Source organism: Lycium ferocissimum, unplaced genomic scaffold (assembly GCF_029784015.1).
Source record: "Lycium ferocissimum isolate CSIRO_LF1 unplaced genomic scaffold, AGI_CSIRO_Lferr_CH_V1 ctg685___fragment_1, whole genome shotgun sequence".
NCBI lineage: Eukaryota > Viridiplantae > Streptophyta > Magnoliopsida > Solanales > Solanaceae > Lycium > Lycium ferocissimum.
The window spans coordinates 8,317-28,195 of NW_026726532.1; the positions used below are offsets into that span (position 1 = coordinate 8,317).

The 19,879-nt window shown below is 36.1% G+C and overlaps 4 protein-coding genes across 8 annotated transcripts; 3 read left to right on the forward strand and 1 right to left on the reverse strand.

Annotated features, from left to right (window-relative positions):
* Positions 1-264: 264 nt before the first annotated feature.
* Positions 265-2,563, forward strand: LOC132045518 (protein EARLY RESPONSIVE TO DEHYDRATION 15-like). Its single transcript, XM_059436109.1, has 3 exons — positions 265-294; positions 1,538-1,896; positions 2,155-2,563. The coding sequence occupies exons 2-3, from the start codon at positions 1,560-1,562 to the stop codon at positions 2,286-2,288; spliced, it is 471 nt and encodes a 156-aa protein (XP_059292092.1). The 5' UTR covers positions 265-294; positions 1,538-1,559; the 3' UTR covers positions 2,289-2,563.
* A 4,183-nt stretch (positions 2,564-6,746) lies between these two features.
* On the forward strand, positions 6,747-8,808 carry LOC132045517 (dihydroneopterin aldolase 1-like). Its single transcript, XM_059436108.1, has 2 exons — positions 6,747-6,991; positions 8,495-8,808. The coding sequence occupies exons 1-2, from the start codon at positions 6,804-6,806 to the stop codon at positions 8,697-8,699; spliced, it is 393 nt and encodes a 130-aa protein (XP_059292091.1). The 5' UTR covers positions 6,747-6,803; the 3' UTR covers positions 8,700-8,808.
* Positions 8,809-9,672: 864 nt separating this feature from the next.
* On the forward strand, positions 9,673-15,025 carry LOC132045516 (peptide chain release factor PrfB3, chloroplastic). 4 transcript variants are annotated; one of them, XM_059436107.1, is made up of 7 exons: positions 9,891-10,008; positions 10,097-10,152; positions 11,301-11,518; positions 11,626-11,826; positions 13,001-13,213; positions 13,577-13,721; positions 14,347-15,025. In XM_059436107.1, the coding sequence occupies exons 3-7, from the start codon at positions 11,351-11,353 to the stop codon at positions 14,631-14,633; spliced, it is 1,014 nt and encodes a 337-aa protein (XP_059292090.1). In that variant the 5' UTR covers positions 9,891-10,008; positions 10,097-10,152; positions 11,301-11,350; the 3' UTR covers positions 14,634-15,025. The 4 variants fall into 4 exon arrangements, with proteins under 4 accessions (XP_059292088.1, XP_059292090.1, XP_059292087.1 ...); XM_059436105.1 differs by lacking the exon at positions 10,097-10,152 and having other exon boundaries at positions 9,673-10,008; XM_059436104.1 differs by lacking the exons at positions 9,891-10,008; positions 10,097-10,152 and adding an exon at positions 10,386-10,569.
* A 270-nt stretch (positions 15,026-15,295) lies between these two features.
* On the reverse strand, positions 15,296-19,738 carry LOC132045515 (uncharacterized). Of its 2 annotated transcripts, none has more exons than XM_059436101.1 (3): positions 18,146-19,738; positions 17,134-17,588; positions 15,296-16,994 (listed from the first exon to the last, which is right to left on the reverse strand). In XM_059436101.1, exons 1-3 carry the CDS (start codon positions 19,589-19,591, stop codon positions 15,509-15,511), a joined length of 3,387 nt encoding a protein of 1,128 aa, XP_059292084.1. In that variant the 5' UTR covers positions 19,592-19,738; the 3' UTR covers positions 15,296-15,508. The 2 variants fall into 2 exon arrangements, with proteins under 2 accessions (XP_059292084.1, XP_059292085.1); XM_059436102.1 differs by having other exon boundaries at positions 17,134-17,573; positions 18,146-19,736.
* Between the last annotated feature and the right edge of the window lie 141 nt (positions 19,739-19,879).

The following is a 19,879-nucleotide window of genomic DNA, read 5'->3' on the forward strand; positions in this document are numbered from 1 at the left end:
ATCTAATTCATTCAATCTTTCTCGAGACATTATTAATTTTAGATAAAATTTTATTAATTTTAATTAAGGCAAAAATTTATATATAAAACACATTTAAAAAAAAAAAATGAGCTAAAAAAATTTGATAGCTTTATTGGCCATATGATCGAGCCATATAATCGAGCCACCTGACCTTGGTCTTATCCAAAGCTCAGGCTCTGTATTCTGGCCTATAAATACAAGACCTCAACTGAAGATAAGAACTCATACGCGTACGAAATCGTCTCTGTAGCTCAACAAAAAAATCTTTCAAAGGTACTTTAAAAACTACATTAAAGTGTTCAATTTTCTACTTTTTACGCTTTTGATCTGTAGATCTGTTGAATCATTTCAAATTTGAATTTTCTTTAGCTTGTAATTTTTTTTATTTCGTTGATTTGTTGTTTGCTTTTTGTTTTGATGAACTATATATACTGTTTGATTAGTATATCTAGAAATTGCGATCTATTGTGATATGTGATGTTTATTTCGTTGTTTTTGATGGTTTTTTGTAGTCAATAACGATCTGTTGGATCGTTTCAAGTTTGTTTTTTCTTCAAAAAAAAAATGATTTATTTGGTTGATTAGTTGTTTGTTTTTGTTTTAATAAACTAATATATGCTGATAGATGAATATAATCTAGAAATTGCGATATGTGCTATTGATCTAGTTGTTTTTTATGGATTTATGTAGTCAATTTGAGTCAATATCGTGTTCTTGTTGTCAATGAGATAATTGTTTTAAATTATATATGGTGATAGATGAATATATCTAAAAAATTGCCGTATGTGCTGTTGATTTTGTTGTTTTAGATAGATTTCTGTAGTCAATTTGAGTCAATAGTGCGCTTATTTTGATGATGAAACGGTTAAGATTGGAGTAGATCTGTTAAGGATTGGAGGTTCTTGAGAAAATGAGGTTAATATTTATGAGTTAATCTGAAAAGAATGATGGAGGAGCATGTTTGGCACTAGAAAGATGAGATTTATGATTGTATATTTGTATTTATTAGGATTGAAGTAGCGATTCGAAATTGTAGCGGAAGGCTAGTAGTTGTATAGAGATACTATTTGCTAAATTTATATCGTTATGCAATTGTATCAGCAAGTTTGTTAATTGTGATGTATTAGTTTGTTACTTATTCTCCATGTGGCTTCAATTAAGTTTTGCTCTATAACCAATTTTGTGTTAGTTACTCCTGTGCGGAATTGGGTGCAAACGTAGTGCAAAAGTTTCTTTTTTTATCAAAATGATTGCAATTAGGGTCCAGGTTACCGAAACCTTGCATCTATACGTGTCTTTAGACTCTATGGTTTTGTTGAATTTGCTTATTTTGATAAGTTTGCTCATGAACCTGGTTTATGTATTGGAACCTGATTGTTTAAGTTGGAGGCTATTAGGTGAGGAAAAAAATTCTATTTCAATTCTATGGATGATCTAATGAATGTTTGAGGTGAAACTTGTTATATTATGTGGTCATATTTGGTGTTCATGCCCTAACGTCTTTTTTTTTTTCCAGGTAGCAATTTTGAAAAAGCATTATGGCATTAGTTTCTGGAGGAAGGTCAACATTGAATCCAAATGCGCCCATCTTCGTTCCTTCATATGTGCGCCAGGTGGAGGATTTTTCACCAGAATGGTGGAAATTGGTGAAAACATCAACATGGTTCCATGACTATTGGATGAGCCAGAATCAGGGAGAGGAATATGGTGCTGGTAACGATGTTGCTGATTTGCTTCCTGAAAATATTGATCTCGATGTCGATGAAGATATCTTGAACATGGAAGCTCAGTATGAGGAATTTCTCCAATCATCCCAAAGTGGGCAACAAGGAATTAAGTCATCTCTTTATGGTGTCAATGGGATACCACAATATGGTATGCACACAATTTCTCCCATTCTATCTATTTCTTGTAATAACCTACAGTTAGCACAAGTAAACGTTATGTTTGCATGGTGTACTGAAGTTCCAGAACGGAACCTTTCTGAAGAAAGTGAAGCCCCCTTAGTCATTAGATCTTTACACTACAAAAGCTATAAGGCAAAGGGAATTCCTGCAGGCCTGATCTTAGTTTTGATGATTTTTAGCGTCTACAATGGTTATTAGTGTTAATTCTTATACCCCTTGATAACAGGTTTACCCTCTGATGCACTGATGAGAACATTGAGTTCACCAAGATCACCCATTGGGCCACCCAAATACTTTGAGAAGCCAGCCAAGATCGTGAGTCCGCGCAACAGCTTCCGCAGCATCCAGCAGCCTCGCTGAATCGCTAGTCTCTTGGTCTGTCTTCAGGAAGTCAGTCCTTAGTTTGCAGTTACTATAGACAAGCTGCGGTTTAGAAAGCATCAAGTTTTTAGTTTTTTCATGTAACCTTTTGTATAGAGCAAGGTAGGTGGCACTCTTGTATCTAGCCTTGTTCATAATCTGATATCATTTCTTTAGCTTAACTTTGTAAACAACAGAACCGTAAAAGGAACAAAAAAATGTGTAAAAACCAGTTGAACAAAAGTTAAAAAAACAGAGCAGTTTTTTAAGTTTCATTTCTCCTCTTAGCAATGATGAAAATATAATTTGCTTCTTCCCTTCCCCTGCTGTTTTTGTCGATGGTAGAGATTTAGACCCGACATTGTACTCCTAACCGTTAGGAGGAGATATTTCAATCTTAGTAAATTTAGTGATGCATCCCTCGCTTCCTTTTTCATTTCCAGTATATGGCTGGGATATAGAGGCAAATTGAAGATCTAGAGTTATAGTGTTTCAAGATAGCATGATCTTATTAAATGTGACATCGACAGCCAAAATTGGTGGAATATGATGCCTTGTCTGTATGTTCGTCCAAAAGTTGCGTTACTTCCGTGGCCAAGTTATCAACATCATCAAAGTAGTAAAAGACGCACTCGACGCAAGTGTGTGTGTGTTTCATGCACCGGTCAGTTCCATTCCTTATCATAATGAAATAAAAGAATATTCTCTTAATAAACCTTTTCCATCAATTCAAACACTTCTAAGACGATTCTTTTCAACGGATAAGCTGTGGTTTGGCCGACCTCAGCCATTAAATTGAGATAACAAGAGGGAAAAGTTAGTTCTTAGAACAAACAGTGCATTATAGAGCATAATAGAGGTTGTCTCTGATAGGCCTCAAGTAAAACATATCAAAAATTAAATATGTAAAGCAGAAGCCGTACTGAAACAATGGAGAAGAGGAAGCAACAACAAATAATATGATAAGCAATGACAATACCAAAAATCAAAAAATAAGATAGTATGAGAATAATACTATGATGAAACTAGGCAGCATGTTAAGTTATGTAATTATAAATTAAAATAAGTGTTATGATCTGATACTCTAAAAAATCAAGTAACCCGTAATAAGAAGCTTAAAAACACGAATAATATAACAAAAAATGTATACTTTGAGTATAAGATGTAGACCCCTTTCAATAATCATGTAGTATTATTAACTCAAAAGACTGATTCCAATTCCTTTTGCAAGTTCTTGATTGTTTAATTGAGAAATCTACTATACTCCTACTATAACATGGAAAGCTCCGCTGGTGTCGTTACAGTATGATTAGGTGCATAGTCCACTTGCGTGTTGGACCTAGTGCTAGTGGAAAATTCGCTTTATGGGTCTGATTTTTTTTTTTTTTTTTTGAACTGTTTTTGGTTCTGAATTCAGTGTACTAATGCAGGACGTGAAAGTGATGCTAGTTCTTAGAAAGCAATTTTAAATGATTATAGCTTAATATTTAAATATATCCCTACCGTTATACTTTGAGTACAAATATATTCTTCATTTTAACAAAGAGACACATGTCATCATCTTATTAGTCCATCTTAATTGTCTGCTAATTAATAAAATCTAACCTATAATTAATATCTAACCCATAATCCATATCCAATTAAAAGACCTATATCCATTTCTGAAAATTAAGCCAAGGTTCATCAGTGGCAGCTGCCAATACTCAGTGACCATTCGTGGCCAATGGTGATAGCTGGAGCTAGTTACAGTTTCCCAATTCATCTACCATATTCCTTTATACTAAATTCTAAAAAAACCCAGAAATCAGACAAGATTGAAACGTTAGCGAAAACTGCAAGTTGTTTAACTAAAGAGTAGAAAAGATAGCTGCAAGTGATAATTTCGGAAAGAAAATTTAGATAAAAATCACAGCAAGAAGTAAAAAAGTAATAGAAACAAATCAATCCAATAAGCTTTGAGATTTGAACAAATCCAGATGGATAAAAAGATGACAATTCCCTTCTCTATCTTTCTCTCTATTACAACACTAGTTCTATATACATGCGGCCCTGCCGGTCTTCATCTTCAATTTGTGCAATTTTAATAAAATGATTTTTCGCTTGTAATAACAAAAATGTATTGTTAGTTTTTTAGATTACACAGTGAACAAATTAAAACACAGTTGTTCCTTCTGCATTCTACTCTTGCTCTACCTTATTTTTACAGTTCTTGCAAAGGGAAAAAGAAGCTTTCGGTTCCGATAGACTCGTTAGGATTTAGTGTTTGCTCCGATGAATGAATCACTTGCAATTATCGAAAATTTACAGCAACAGGGGGACACGGTTCAATTAATTTACATTTTCTGTTATAGTTACAATTTGCAGTTTTAGCTAACGTTTCAATCTTGTCTGGTTTCTGGAGCCACACTATGCCGAGGGCGCTCATCCGAACCAATTTCTACAGAAAAAACACTATTTTTAGTTATTTTGTTATATATAAGTTTATTAGTATTCTTCGTATTTTTACTTTTTATAACAAAATTTCCATCATAACTAGTGCCGGGGACGGTCGGTTAGTGAGTATTGGTAGCCGCCATTGATGAAGCCTTGCTTCAATTTTTTGGATACGCGTATGGGTCTTTTTTAATTGGATATGAGTTATGTGTTAGATTTTAATTACGGGTTAGATTTTAATTAATTAAGAGATGCTTAGTATAGGCCAACAGAAGATTACACGTGTCTCTCCGTTAAAATGAAGCAGATATTTGCATAAAAACCAGAAAAGATATTCAACCCAAAGATAACAAAGTTATCATATTTTGGACCTTTTCCATTTCTCAAAATATCTTGAACGGAAAAAGGGTCTCGTATGGTCACTTTCGATAATGGTCCCTTACAATATTGAACGGAAGAAAATAACCTTTTCAGATATATTGTGTGTGATTTTCAATTTTTTTATATGTGAAAATGAAAATCTTCAATAAAATGACATAAAATTAAGAATAAATTTATAAGAGACTACAAAATCAATTGACCCAAAACTTATATTGGGTTTAAAATTTTCTAGTTCACCATGGAGTTCCGTCAGGAACAAGGGCAAAAACAAAACAAATTTAAACAAATTATAAAGAACGCAAAGAATGAGCCCAAAATTTTCACTTAAAAATTCAATATAATCATCCCACATAAGCCTAAAGGTATTCAACTTCTGCTCTATGTACATAAAAAATTAATTTTAACCTTTTATATATACTGTAATTTTTCGTCGAAGGATTCGGCCCCTTGGAGCCTACCTAGCCCCACCCCTGAGTCTGAGGTGTTATTGTTATTTAAGCGTATTAGTATTCTGAAAGTATAATTTTATAACATTTCAATACATAGTGGTTTGAAAATTATATTTCGAAATTTACAAAGGAGATAACAAAAAATAACACTGAAAATGTGTAAATAAAACACACCAGATACCAAAAAAAAAAAAAAAGGGTTAAAATATAAAAACAAGAGTGGTATTTGTAGAGTCATTTTTCCATAGTCGGAAGCCCCGAAATTTTTCAGTAGAAGTTATTCAGATTGCTCTGGTAAGTGCTAAAGCTTTTTCCTTTATAATAATTTATTCCTATTACTTGATAATTTGGGTCTCTGAAATCTTTTAATCTTTCAAGAAAAACTTGGTTGAAGTGGATTTCAATTGATTTTGGTATATAAGCATGTAAAGGTACAATCTTTATGACTGCAAGAGAAATCTATCAGAAGTATTGGTTAAAATTTAAGGACCAAACAAAAGGTTTTTTTTTTTTAGTGGATTTCAATTGATTTTGGTATATAAGCATGTAAAGGTACAATCTTTATGACTGCAAGAGAAATCTATCAGATGTATTGGTTAAAATTTAAGGACCAAACAAAAGCTTTTTTTTTTTTTTTTCAGAATGTAATTGCAAGAGATAGTAAGTATCCCATGGGGGCCAAAATTATTGCAAGCTGCATCTATTTCAAGTTCTCCTTTAATTTGATAGGAAGTCAGAAATAAAATTCCCATGGTTTCACAAGTTGCCTTAGTTTAAAAGGAAAAATTATTATAATGAGATGTTGTTGAGTTCCCACATCGGTAGGGATGTAGATTATTTGCTTCTTTAAATGGTCTTGGGAAATCCACACCTCATGAGTTGACATTTGGGATTGAGCTACGCGTAATGTCCATTTTCTTATCATGGTAGTAGAGTTAAGCTCTTCCGAATTCATGGTTTACCTAATGTAGGCCCCTATCTTATATGTTTTCCATGCTCCAGATAGCTAGTCCTGGGTGTGCGGGGGTGTTGAGTTCCCATATCGGTAGGAATATAGATTATCTGACTCCTTATGTGATTTTGGGCAGTTCTCACCTCATGAGCTGGCTTTAGGGTTTGAGTTAGACCTATATCACATGTCAAGTTTGACATCTAAAGCTGTTGAAATTTGCCTAAGAAGCAAATTGCTAGGACATCATGATTACATGACCTGCTTCATTTTGCTATATTTAAGAGGATTCTGGCAGGTCACATGGACATACCAAAAGGAGACAAGCTTGTGCTGAGGGGTTTAAAGTTTCACGGATACCATGGGGTGAAGCAAGAAGAAAGGAAACTTGGTCAGAAGTTCCTGGTAGATGTTGATGCTTGGATGGATCTTCGAGCTGCTGGTGAATCTGACTGCTTGTCGGATACTCTAAGTTATACTGATATATACCGGTGAGTGATGCTTTCGATTTTGTTCATTTTTGCATTTTTGAGGGTTGAGATGGAAACATAAAGAACTTGATTTCATAGCTTAGTAGATGAAAATTGTGTAATATCTTCATCAACATTTAAGTAACAGGGTCCTATTGCTCACGAGGTCAGTTTAATTGATATTTCTTTTCACCATATAGAATAGAAAATAAACGAGGATTGAGCAGTTTCACCAAAGCTAAACTGAAAGAGATGAGTAGAAGTGTAGAACTAGATGAGACCTCAATTTTGACTAAATTTAAACATCTCCCATAACACGCTGAAGCAAATTCTTGTTGCTATGTGATTTCTTGAATATTCCATCAGACATTGGAATTGGAAGTCATTGCAGGAAGTGCTTTCAATCCTCTACTTTCTTGAGGCCAAATTGGACTGTTGCCTTATTATTATTTATCTTAGAAGAGTTCACTTTGCAGTTAGTTGAAATTTTGATTCTTAAGATTGGTAATGTGAAAGTGTCAACAATGAGTAGCAAAAATGTTGGAATTCTGTGCGGTGATTATATTTGGTTTTGCATAATGTTTATCCGCTAATAGAAAGAGAAAAATGATTAACCGAATGCAGTATTTATTAGGACGTAATATTCTCTCTTTGCGTGACAACTTACTGCAGGCCTCCTCCAGCCAATTCAGTTTTTTACTTTGTCAACTATATTAAATGAAGTAAGAAGAAAGCGACATTAATTTCTATGTTGAGAACTAGGAACAAGATTGGAACCTTATCCTGCTAATAACTTAAAGACATATCGTGATTTACGTGGGCACAAGTCATAAAACTATTTTTCAACTAGGCCTTCTGATTGTGAAAGGTCACATTTTTTCTTGAGTAGATGCTAAGGTGGCTAGATGATGTACCTTGCAGATGCTACAACTGGTTTGAGTTCTTACGTGTTTCCTTTCACATCCCTCCTTGATTTTCTATTGGAGCTGCCACACATGGACAATTGGTTCTTCTAGCACAGTTCATTTTGTTCTGTTTATAGGGAGAAAAAAAAGGTAAAAAGAAAACAAGAATTTCGCGTTTTTATTACTCCCAACCTTTTGAGAATGAGAGTTACTTTCTTCCATTGGACGGAAAATTGAGAAGGGAAATTGTGTAGAATAAGGACAAAGAAGGATTAGCCATCCCATGATCTCGTTTAACGGGAAGTTTTGTAGAATAAGGTAGTCACCTTCATGGCCTTTTGGAGCTTTTGCCAGTTATTTAGAATATGGATGAAAAAAAAAATGCAATTGAATGTCACCTACAAAAAGATCCATTTAAAAATGAAGCGAGTAACTTTGTCTATTTTTATTGCCTGCTGCATCCTGATTACTCAACTGAAAGCTCTAGACAGTTTAGTTGCAGTTGATTTTCTTGTTTGAGAATAAACATTTCGCAGATCAATTTACTAGCTAGGTTCATATGCTTGTTTTGGCGTTGATCATTCACTGATACTATCATTTTAATCTGTGGATTTGGCAGAATAGTGAAAGAGGTTATGGAGGGGCCACCTAAAAATCTGCTAGAATCTGTGGCTCAACTCATTGCATCTACAACCCTCACCAAGTATCCCCAGGTATCTGCTGTTCGTGTTCAAGTTGGGAAGCCTCATGTGGCCGTCCAAGGGCCTGTTGACTACTTGGGCGTCGAGATTATTAGACACAGAGATGTTGCTGTTCAAAACTGAGACTTATTGCTTGTATCACTTGCAAATTTAAATTTCTGTTGACTACTTGGGCGTCGAAATTATTTGTCATTGATGCTTAATTTTATATGTTGTTAGTTCTGTCCTGTTACATACTTCTGCAGTGACACTCGCTGCCCAAAGAAAAAGGGCAGTCAGGTGCACGAAGCATTCCACGTTCACACAAGGTTCGGGGAAAGGCCACACCTTGAGGGGGTATGTTGGCAGCCTTCGTTGACGCAAACATCATGGTTGATTCCATAGATCGAGCCTGTGACCTATTGCCCAAAACAAGAATACACAGATTGTTGAAGTATTCATAGCAAATTTCCTTTTAGCTAGAAAAGAAAGTTGAGAAAAACAATTAGGTACTATATTGGGATCTCTAGGTCAAGAATGTCTAAAACCTCCAAAAGAAGGAAGAATATAGATCTCTAGAAGATACTTATACAGTATTTTACTGAAAATAATGATAGCTCTTTAGAGCAAAGAAGAAACTATGGGGGAGTTCTTTGAAAGCCAAGTACTGCTAGAGAACACACATAATCACTTCCTTATGATGACTGAATATTAGCAAGATCCTACCAACAAGGCCATGGTTAACCGTGGGTATCTTCTAGTGCTCCATTAATTAACGAAATGAAAATTATAATTAGCAAAGTAAAAGTTACTCTCATAACATACCTAATCACCTCATCTCCCTCCATTATCATAACATTTGCTTAGATACAAATGTTTTTGGGATAATATTTTTCAATTACTTAACAAAATAAGGAAATAAATCAGAAAATATTTATTTTCGAGGAGAACATTCCTTCGTACCAAAAACACCCTTTTCAATACATCTTTTTGTGAAAAATTAAACCTGAATCGTAGCGTTAATTGTTTGAAAATGAAAGCAGCATAGAAAATGATACAGTATAAATATCTGGAGAGGAAATTATTTTTTAAGACAATAATGTTGGGAATTCCTTTTTTTTTTTTTTCCCATAAAAAAATAAGACGACAAATTACCGCCAACAAAACACCATAGAAAATATAAAAACAGGAAAGTGGGACGTGCACATCCCCTGCACCACTCCCCCTACTTCCCAAAGCCCTTGTTCTTCGGCGGCTGCCGGAAAATCAAGAAACCTTTACACCACTACTATGGCTAAAATGGTTGCTGACCCTTTTTCTGTACTAACAGAAGCTACTTGTTGTTCTTCTTCTTCTACTTCGACACTTCGAAGCTCAAAGATAGTTGCTTTGAGAGTTCGAGCTCATAATAATCAAAACATAGATGACAAGAACAGGTTCTACAAAGAGCTCGGTATGTATCCCTTCTCTGCTCATCTTCTTCTTCTTCTTTTATACATAAACTAAGTCATAAAAATGTATTATTCTGAATGTTAATGAAGTGGTAGCTTACTCGAACTGGGGCTCTATCGGAAACAGCCTCCCTACCCCCACAAAGGTATGGGCAAGGTCTGCATACACTCTACCCTTCCCAGACCCCACTTGTGGGAATACACTGGGTATGTTGTTGTTGTTTGTAATGAAGTGTAGATTAGTTTATGCTGAAATGCTGAATTCAGTATCATGGTCATTCATGTGGAAAGATGGGTTCATAAGTGAGGGGGCGTGTTATAAACTTAATAAATATAACTAGGCTTTTGGAAAATCAAGAAACCTTCACACATTTTATCCATCACCACCACTACTATGGCTAAAATGGTTACTGGCCCTTTTTCTGTACTAACAGAAACTACTTGTTCTTCTTCTTCTCCTTCGAGCTTCAGAAGTTCAACAATGACAGTAGTTGCTTTAAGAATTAGAGCTCATAATAATAATCAGCACATAGATGACAAAAGCAGGTTCTACAAAGAGCTCGGTTTGTCTCTATGTAATTGTTTTAGACATAAAATAAGTATAAAAAAGTGTATTTGTTTCTAACCGTGTAAGTTTTTAGATGAAGTGGTACCTTAGTTTATGTTGAAATTTCTGAATTCATGTGAAAAAAGAGAGGTTTCATAAGTGAGGGGACGTGTTATAAACTTGGTAAATTTAAATGTCTTTGTTCTAAACAGCTTTTAGATGATGTAGTCACCCAGTTCAACAATATATCTTGAGCTTCTGTTTTGGAATATTGTAGTAGACATTAAAAAAAATGTCCTTGCTTTAACCCCAGTTTATAGATGAAATAGTCATGCATTTAAACAGTTCTAGCTCTTTATTTGTGGCAGGTGAGTTTTTTTTTTTCTTTTGGTTGCTGGCGGTGGGTTTCTAATTCATATTTGGTAGTGCTAAGTTGAGCACCTAGTTGATGTTACTTTAGAAGGTTGTGGTACTTGGAAAAATTCAAAACCTTTGGGTTATAGATTACTTTTGCAAGGTGCTGAAGGATAAATTTGGAGCATTAGTAGTGTGCAAAGTTTGACACGTAGTAGTAGTAGTAGTAGTAGTAGTACTAGTAGTGTGCAAAGATTAGTGGTTGAGAGAACGGAGACAGAGAAAGCTCTGTGTGAGAGGGTGAGAAAAATAAGGAGGCTAACAGCTAACTGAAAGAAAGAACCTTTCCAAGTGCTTAGTGGACTGTGTGGTATTGATGGTTTTTTGATGCAGGTACATTCGCTTTGAAAAGGAAGATTGAAGATTTGGTACTCCGTGCTGAAATGCTGGCACCGACAGCACTAGAATTTGAAGAAGCAAGACGCTTCAAACAGGAAGAGATTATTCGTGAATATGATTTGTGGGATGATGTAGCCAAATCAAATGAAGACCTTGTGCAATTAGCTGAGAGCGCTAAAGCCATTGATTCCCTCAAAGACCTTAGATACAAGGTGTCATTTTATCAGCATATTTCGCCTATTTTTTTAAGACTTAAAAAGAAAAACCATCAAACTCAAGCCTGTCAGTTGACTCTATTTCATTGAGTGTGATTCTGCAGGCTGAAGAAGCTAAGCTGATTACCGAGCTGGCGGGAATGGATTCTATCAACTACGAGTTTTTAAAGCAGGCCTATGCAGCTTGTGTCAATGTGAATAAGACATTAGATAAGTATGAAATGTCCAAACTTCTGAGGGAGCCATATGATATGGAGGGAGCATGTGTCACCATTGAATCTGGAAACGAAGGTGTTTACTCAGAGGTATTCACTTGTAATCTCTTGCTATCTTGCTACATATATTTACAAAGTCAATAGGAAAGGCCCATATATATCTCAGGTGAAAAAGTTGGTCAATGAGTGTTCCGAGGTATAAGCATGCTATTAGGTAGGTATAAGAAGTGGAACTTTCGTGATGAGTTCCCTGCATATTGGTGTGGCTTTACTCCCATGTGTCGGAGATACTATTTCTAAGACATGAAGCTGTACCTAGCACCCAAGGGAGTGGCCTAGTAGTCAATGAAGTGGGAGGAGAACCATAAGGTCTCTGGATCAAATTCCAGCGGAGATAAAAACATTAGTGATTTCTTCGTATCTGTTTAAGCCTTGGTGGCCAGAAGAGTTACCTCGTGCCTGTTGTTGCTGGGAGGTAGCAGGTATCCCGCGGAATTAGTCAAGGCATGCGCAAGCTGGCCCGGACACCACGGTTATTAAAAAAAAAAAAAAAGACATGAAGCCATAACCGCTGGATTAAAATTGAGGTTATTGAAAAGCAAAAAAAAAAAAAAAAGAAAAGACATGAAGCCATAACCGCTGGATTAAAATTGAGGTACCTTTGAAATTACAGCAACGCTCACACTGTTAAGAAATTATATTGATAGGGGATCTAATATAGATAATAGAATATAGGATGCATATAGCTAACATCTAATGATATCTTTTAGAAGAGAATGTTATATGCTTTGGCTTTGTCATTGGGATTTAGTGGCAAGAAAGGCAGTTCATTGACTAATTACACTGGTAAGGAAGTTAGAGGGCATATCTACGGTGTTCAAAAGCTATTTCTGTAACTGTAAAAGATGTATTATCACTTTATCAGTGCACTTGCTCCTTATTACTGCTCACTTATAAACTCATCTCAACCATGAAGTGAATAGTCAAGCTGCGTCATGGATTCTTTTCCCAAAAAGATCTCATTTTATATGGAAATGATTCTGAATTTCCCAAAAAGTTGTTCTTTTATGGAAAACATTGAAAATTGGTAGGGAAATGGGCCGAATTTCAGAGAAGAGGTAGTACTTTGTAGACCTGATGCTGGCTATTCATAGTTGAGAATACTTGAGATTAGGAAGTAAGTATATATTATTGTTTTGACTTAAGGAAGTAAGTATATGTATATTAGACTTCTAACTATTGTACTTGTCCAATTATGATCCAGATTTGGGCAGAAAAGCTCACAAGAATGTATATCAAATGGGCCGAGAAACAAGGTCATAAGGCGAGGATAGTTGAGAAACAAGATTCAGAGAGCGGTGGTATTAAATATGCGATGATTGAGTTAGAATTCAAATCGGCATACGGATATCTTTCTGGGGAAAGAGGAATCCATTGCATGAGTGGAAGTTCTGAAAATAAATCTGATCTTTCAAAGGTATGAACCTAAGGACAAATTTAGTTCTCCCCCGTCTCTATCAGTTGATTATATTAATGTAAAATTCCAATGGTTTCCTATTTCTTCCTCAACCCTTTGAATTATGTGTTCTATGAGAGTCATTAGGCATATCCTTGTTGGCCTCTTAAGAGGAGAACATTTTAACTATCGAGAAGACAGGAACTTTAAACTTTTGAAGTATTAACTGACTAATAAAGGATGATGATTCAACACATGTTTCATGTTTGTTGACCAATCATTAAGTACCTTACATTAACGCAACGGTCTATCTGGCTACTTATATTTTGGTAGATGTTCATCAAAATGACAAAATTTACATGTCAATCTTAATGGATTGTGCAGGACGGAGCTGCCGCTATTGATGTTATTCCTCTTTTTCTTGAATCATCTCCTGACCTCCAAATTGATGAAAATGATCTAGAAATCACAACGTCGCCTTCACTCACCATTCAGCACATTCCGACAGGATTGCAAGTCCGGTCAACAGGTAATTTTTGGGTGTTTTGAGTTGGGTATCATTGTCTCTGTAGGGCGATTCATATTACTTCAATGTTTTTGCACTATGATCTATTGAAGGTTTCTACATGCACAATATAATCTTCTCCATATATGTACGTGTATAAAGAAGATTCTATTTGATGTGTCTATGCATCTGAATATTGTCAAAGAAAATTAGAACAATATCAGAACTGAAGAATTATATGTCGAGAAGCACTGTTCTCAAAGGGTATGAGATATGACATCTCAGGGAAACTTCTTCTATGGTTCGTCTCCAAGTTATAGGATTGGGTACATTTTCAACAAGCAAACGAGTTAAATGTCTATGGGGCACCCGATACAACATAATAAGTCTATATAATACATATTAGTTGTTATATATCGTCTTAATCATGTACACACCATATTTAAGTGTGTCACTAATGATACCACTGTTGAGTGAACTCAAAGAATTGGTTGATTGAATGTTGATAGCATTCCCTGAGGTTTTGGGGGGGAGGAAAAAAGGTTTCGTTTCAAGATTCCATTATAGATTGTATACTACTATGTGGTTGACAATTTATGATAGGTGCTGGAGATACCGTCTTAAATTCCAATATTCCATTGATTTGCAGGTGAAAGAAGCCGGTTTGCAAATAAGCTAAAGGCTCTGAATCGCTTAAAGGCAAAGCTTCTCATTGTAATGAGGGAGCAAGGAGTCTCAGACTTGGCTAGCATCATCAGTAGTGATATCTCTAGTAGTTGGAACCAAGTAGCCAGGAGGTATGTGTTTCATCCAAACAAACTGGTAGAAGATGTAAAGACAGGCGTCCAATTGGCTGACCTTACTGCTGTTTTGAACGGAAATATTGAACCATTTATTGGTGCTCACATCAATAGTAGACGGCATGAAATCCCATGAGCCAGATAGCTTTGCACTCATCTCATCATAAGAATCCAAGTTCTGGAATTCTTATAATGATCAGCCTGATTTGTGCCTCTTCAACCCCTTATCGCACCACAAATAGAAAAGAAGAGAGATTTTGCGATAGAAAAGGAGCAGATAAAGGTTAAAGGGTGGGTGAGAAAAGCAGTCACTGCTCCATTTCGAAAAGCAAGATGATGCTACTGTGTATGACATGTTTTTTGTTAGAATCAGCTCCTCTTGTTCTCAGGTTTTGTACTCTTAAGTTGGTGGTAACTTTTCTTTAGTTGCTGTGCTCTACAAATCTGTAAAATTTTGCTCAGTGTAATTGTAGGAAAAAAGAGATTTATTTCAATTTTAATTTTTTTTAAATCTTCTTTCATCAGCCACTGACTTGTGAAGTAAGTGTCTCAATTCTTAATTACTTTCAATGATATGTATAGCCATCATAGAACAAAAGAGGTTCTCTGAAATATATTATGGTAAAAAGCAGATTTCCAACTGGTAACACAGAACAATAGCATAAAAATATAAAATAATTCAATTGATTATAGGTATAAAAGCCTTTTAAAATACAATTGTCATCCCCTGAAAACAAAAAGATTGCCAGTTATTTCGATCAAGCATGAAACATTTGCACTATTACAAGAAAAAGAAAGTTGCAGTATTTCAGCTCTCACCAAAAACATTATACAAGGCACTTACAATCTTTACAACTTACCAGGAGGTTTCTTGCAAAGGAAAGCAATTTACATCAGACAAATTATTGAGTGATATCACAGGCTCACAAAGTGAACTATGGGAAAAAAGAATATGACTTTCAATAGAATAAGGAGACTAAAAAAGCTCAAACAGGACAAAAACAAATCTCTTTAGCAAAATAAAGCTTCCAAATAGTCATCAACATAAGCAAGGCATGGCCAGTGATCTGTTCGAATTCGAACAAGTGTAGAATTATCAGAAACTTCCATCTGAAAAAGGAGATGAAATCTTGGTGGAAGGAATATCAAAATCTGAATGGTGCCTAGGTTTTTCTTACTAATTTGGACAATACCCCTTCCATCATCTTCATCATCCTTGTACTTGAGGTAAAGGGGACCCCCACCTAAACTGGTTTCTGCGAAGGTATCATCAGTGGAAGGGGAACCTGAGTTCACCTCATCCCATGCAATATCCCTTATAACTCCTCCCTCCTTCGTGAGGTTGGTTAGAAGATCACCAGTTATACGTACAACAAAAGGTGCCAAGGATCGCTCTACAGCTTGAATCAAAGATGCCATAGGAACCTCCAGTAACTTCACGGAGCGAGTACCACTAATTGCTGCAACCCCTTTGCCTCCTTTGAGTACAAAGGTCTCCCGTCCAGTACTGGTTGATGCACCACATGCTTCCCACAAAGCATTGAACAGCTCCACGTAGTAAACATGGACTGCATCTTCCGGGATGTCTTGTGGAACAATAGCTTTGAGAAACATATCTTCAATTCCTACTGTAATGTTATGCAGCTGTCCTATAATGATCTGACCATTGTCCGTATTCGTTTCAATGGAAACATCAACAAGACCAGGTATTGGATCCTGTGGTTCCAATTCAATCAGAACAGGAGCTTTGAAGCTTTTGTCATCTCCAGGAGTTTCAGAAAGATCGTCCACAGGGATAATATCAAGAGAATTCGTCTGGCTAAAAGAGTAGAAACTTTTAGGGGGTTGACCTAGTAGAAAAGGAATGTGGCATGATGGAATGGAGCCATATGGCGCAGAAGAAGAGAACTTGAGCACAGTTGCATATAAGGCAGGCAGGGTATCAACTCCATTAGCTGGCATATTGATTCCCCAAATTCGACTGAAGGACTCCGACTCAAACCTTAAAGCACAGGGTATTTTAATCTTGAGACCCGGCATGTGTCTGGAGTCAGGAATAAATGAAAAATGCTTCCTTAAGATTTCAACAATCTGCGAAATCTTTGAATCCATCACACGTAATGGCTCCGGAGGCTGATTGAGCCTATTGGATTCAGAGATCACTGTAACATCAGTAATTTTGTCAAACTCACTTTGCTCACTTGAGGAAGCATTGTCCTTGATGGGTTCTATATAACTAGGTTTCTTGACATTAAGTCCCAGAGTTGACAGGGACAAAGACCAAGATTGTTTAACCAACAATGGCACCATGCGCTCAAGATGCATGCAGGATGAAATACTCCTCGATTTCTTAGGGTCATGAGAAATTCTAGGAGACGGAACGCTAAAAAAAGAGCTGGAATGAGTAGATGGAGAAATTCCAGAAAGCTGGTCCCCACTGTTTAGAATGTCTCTTAGCTTTTTCCCAGGAACACAAATCAGCATCCGCAGGTAAATTCTGCAAAATACTACCAAATGTTAGAAAACAATAGCAACCTCCAAATTTAATATGAATATTTTTCCCACTGTTGTGATCTTAAAAATGTGCACATCCAAACAGAATGAGGTAGGAAGTAGAGATTTTCTCATGGAATTACCTGGCATTGTCACGAACCTCCAGATCTGGGAAATAAAGACAAGTGAATGATAAAAGACGAGACAGCCCAACAAAGAATTTGGAACTCTGGTGATGCATAATCATAGTTCGACACATTCCAAGAACTCTACTCCCGTGACTCCAAGACCTTAATCCTGTATCTGGACCATGTTTTTTAACAAGAAATACCATGAACCTGGTAAGGAGCTCTATTAACCCACTAGGTGAAACTTTGTCACTCTCAGCAATCCTTTCCAATATAGAGAAGTACGATACCAATTTGTAGTCTATCTTGAGCTTTGGAAGTAAGTTATCATCAAATGTCTTAAGTAAACGTTCCCCCAAAAACCGATGCTTGTGACATGTCAACAAGCGGTCAGTGAAGCCGACAATGACAGGAACCAATCCTCTATATTCAGACAGAGAGTCTATAAGTGTTCTCTGCAAAAAGTCAAGCTTCAGAAAAATTTAGGTAAAAAATATATGAGCATCAATTGCAAAATCAAAGTAGGATATCAGTATTACAGCTATGTCAGGACGAGATATCATTCATTTCTAAACCCGAATCACCTACAAAACAAACAAATCAACATCCAGATTTTGACAAAACATGTGGCGGCGCACCTATAGTGGGAAGAACAAGTTCACCTAAGAATCCAACCCAGTTTTATGCCAGCAAAAGTGACTCAAAAGAATGATATATATTGTTAAACAGTTAGGTATATGCAGATTCTTTTCACAAAAGTTCTTATCGTCCGCGTTGAAGCACTTCTTCTCGACCTCTATATTATCCTATAGCCTTCTAACCTTCTCTCATCGATAAGATATTTTCCTCTCTACTTCAAATTCAAACAAAATGAAGTAAAAAAGGAAAAGGGACAAGTGTTTTCTCCTACAGAAGCACAGTGACAAAGATTATGTAAGCTCTTTCCTTTCTACGAAGCACCAATTTTGTCAAAGCAATGCCACAGACCTAAAGTAAAAATAGAACTACAGGTTCGAAGTATTTGTACCTGCACAGTGTGGTAGAGTGCTGGTTCCAAAAGGACTTTATTGGAGATAGAATCATTTTCTGAGTGAGATGTCTGACCGATCAAAAACTTATGGATAGCACGGAATGCCACAGAAGTTTCCATACTCCAAGGAGGCAACCATTTAAAAGCTGATACACAAACAAGGCCATCTTCAAATAACTTCTCCCTAGTCAAACTCTTACTGCCTTTTACTCCATTGACGTTATTATCAATCAAACCAGAACAATAGGCAAGCAAGTCAAGCTTCAACGATTTCAAAGCAAGCGGATCAAACACCGATGGATAAAAGCTCAACCTCATATCAACAACATTCTTCCTTTTCTCAAAATCCCTCTTCAATACCAACCCCATGAACCCAATTAACCAATGCAACACCAACAACCGGAAAAACAAATGATGCTGAGATTCTTTCGATAACAACAACAGCCGACTCACAATTTTCATCTCTTGCCCTTCGAAAGAATCCATATAACTTAAATACATAACTAAATAAGCATGCCATAACAAAGGATCATACGTATAAAGCAACCCCGAAAACTGAACTTTCAACAAAGACGGCTGTAAATCCAAAATTTTAGCAACCGGCAACGCCTTATCCATAAACTCCAACAACCCCCAAGGTGTCAAATTCTGTTGACATTCAAGCAAAAACGCGACAACTCTCCTTAACTCCTTATTACTCAAATCCGATAACTCCGCACCTAAAAAGCTCCCATCTTTACCATTCTCATCAACCAAAAACCTAGGTACACTAAACGGAACCAACGTCGAAAAATTACTAAACGAAACAACAGGTTTAAACCTAGCAATATTATAAACAACAGTTAATAACAATAATGCATAACTTTGACCAGCATGTGTACGTTCATTTTGACATAAACTCCATAAATGTGATCCAATTTCAGATAACAAACAAGGAAAAGCAATTTCCAATTCACGTAAACATTCACATGCAATTAATCGAGTTTGTCGGTCAACGCTATGATTTGGCCTATTAATAATAGTCAACAAAAGCTCAATTAAACCTTCAAGTGGACTAACACAGCTAAAATCAACACAATTATCGGTGTAACTAACTGAATTAATGAAAATTGAAGTAGAAGTGATTAAAAACTGTTCTTTAAGTGCAAATGAAGATGAAACGGTGTCGTTTGGTGATTGGATAACTGATTTTAGGGTTTCGAGGAGACGAATTAGGAAAGTACTAGGTATGTTGTTGTGTTGTTCTTCGAGGAAAATGAGGATTTGGAGTTTGAGATTGTGAGGGATATCTTTACGGATTAGTGAAGAGAGAATTAGGTTAAAGAGAGGTAGGGCGGCGTAGTTGATTGAAGTCCATCGGAGTTGCCGTGTGCCGCCGTGGTTGTAATCGTCGATTAGGGTTTCCCATTCTTGGGCCGATAAGGGTTTCAGTTCCGGTGACATTTGACCCGACCCGAGTCGGAGCAACTTGGTGATTAATGGGTTGACGTTCTTGTCATGTTTTTTGAGCTAAGAAGACAATTGCCAAAGGTTGGTTTAGGAAACTACATTTTCGACTTCTATATTCCACCAACATAAACATTTTTTTGGATAATAATTGGGGTCATTTGTGTGCTTAATTACATTATAAGAACACAAATAACCATTTTTTTTATTTTTCTTTATTTATAATTGTGTTTCGGGTCCTGCCTATGCGGTCCTCGATTAATTTTACGCGATAATTGCTACCTC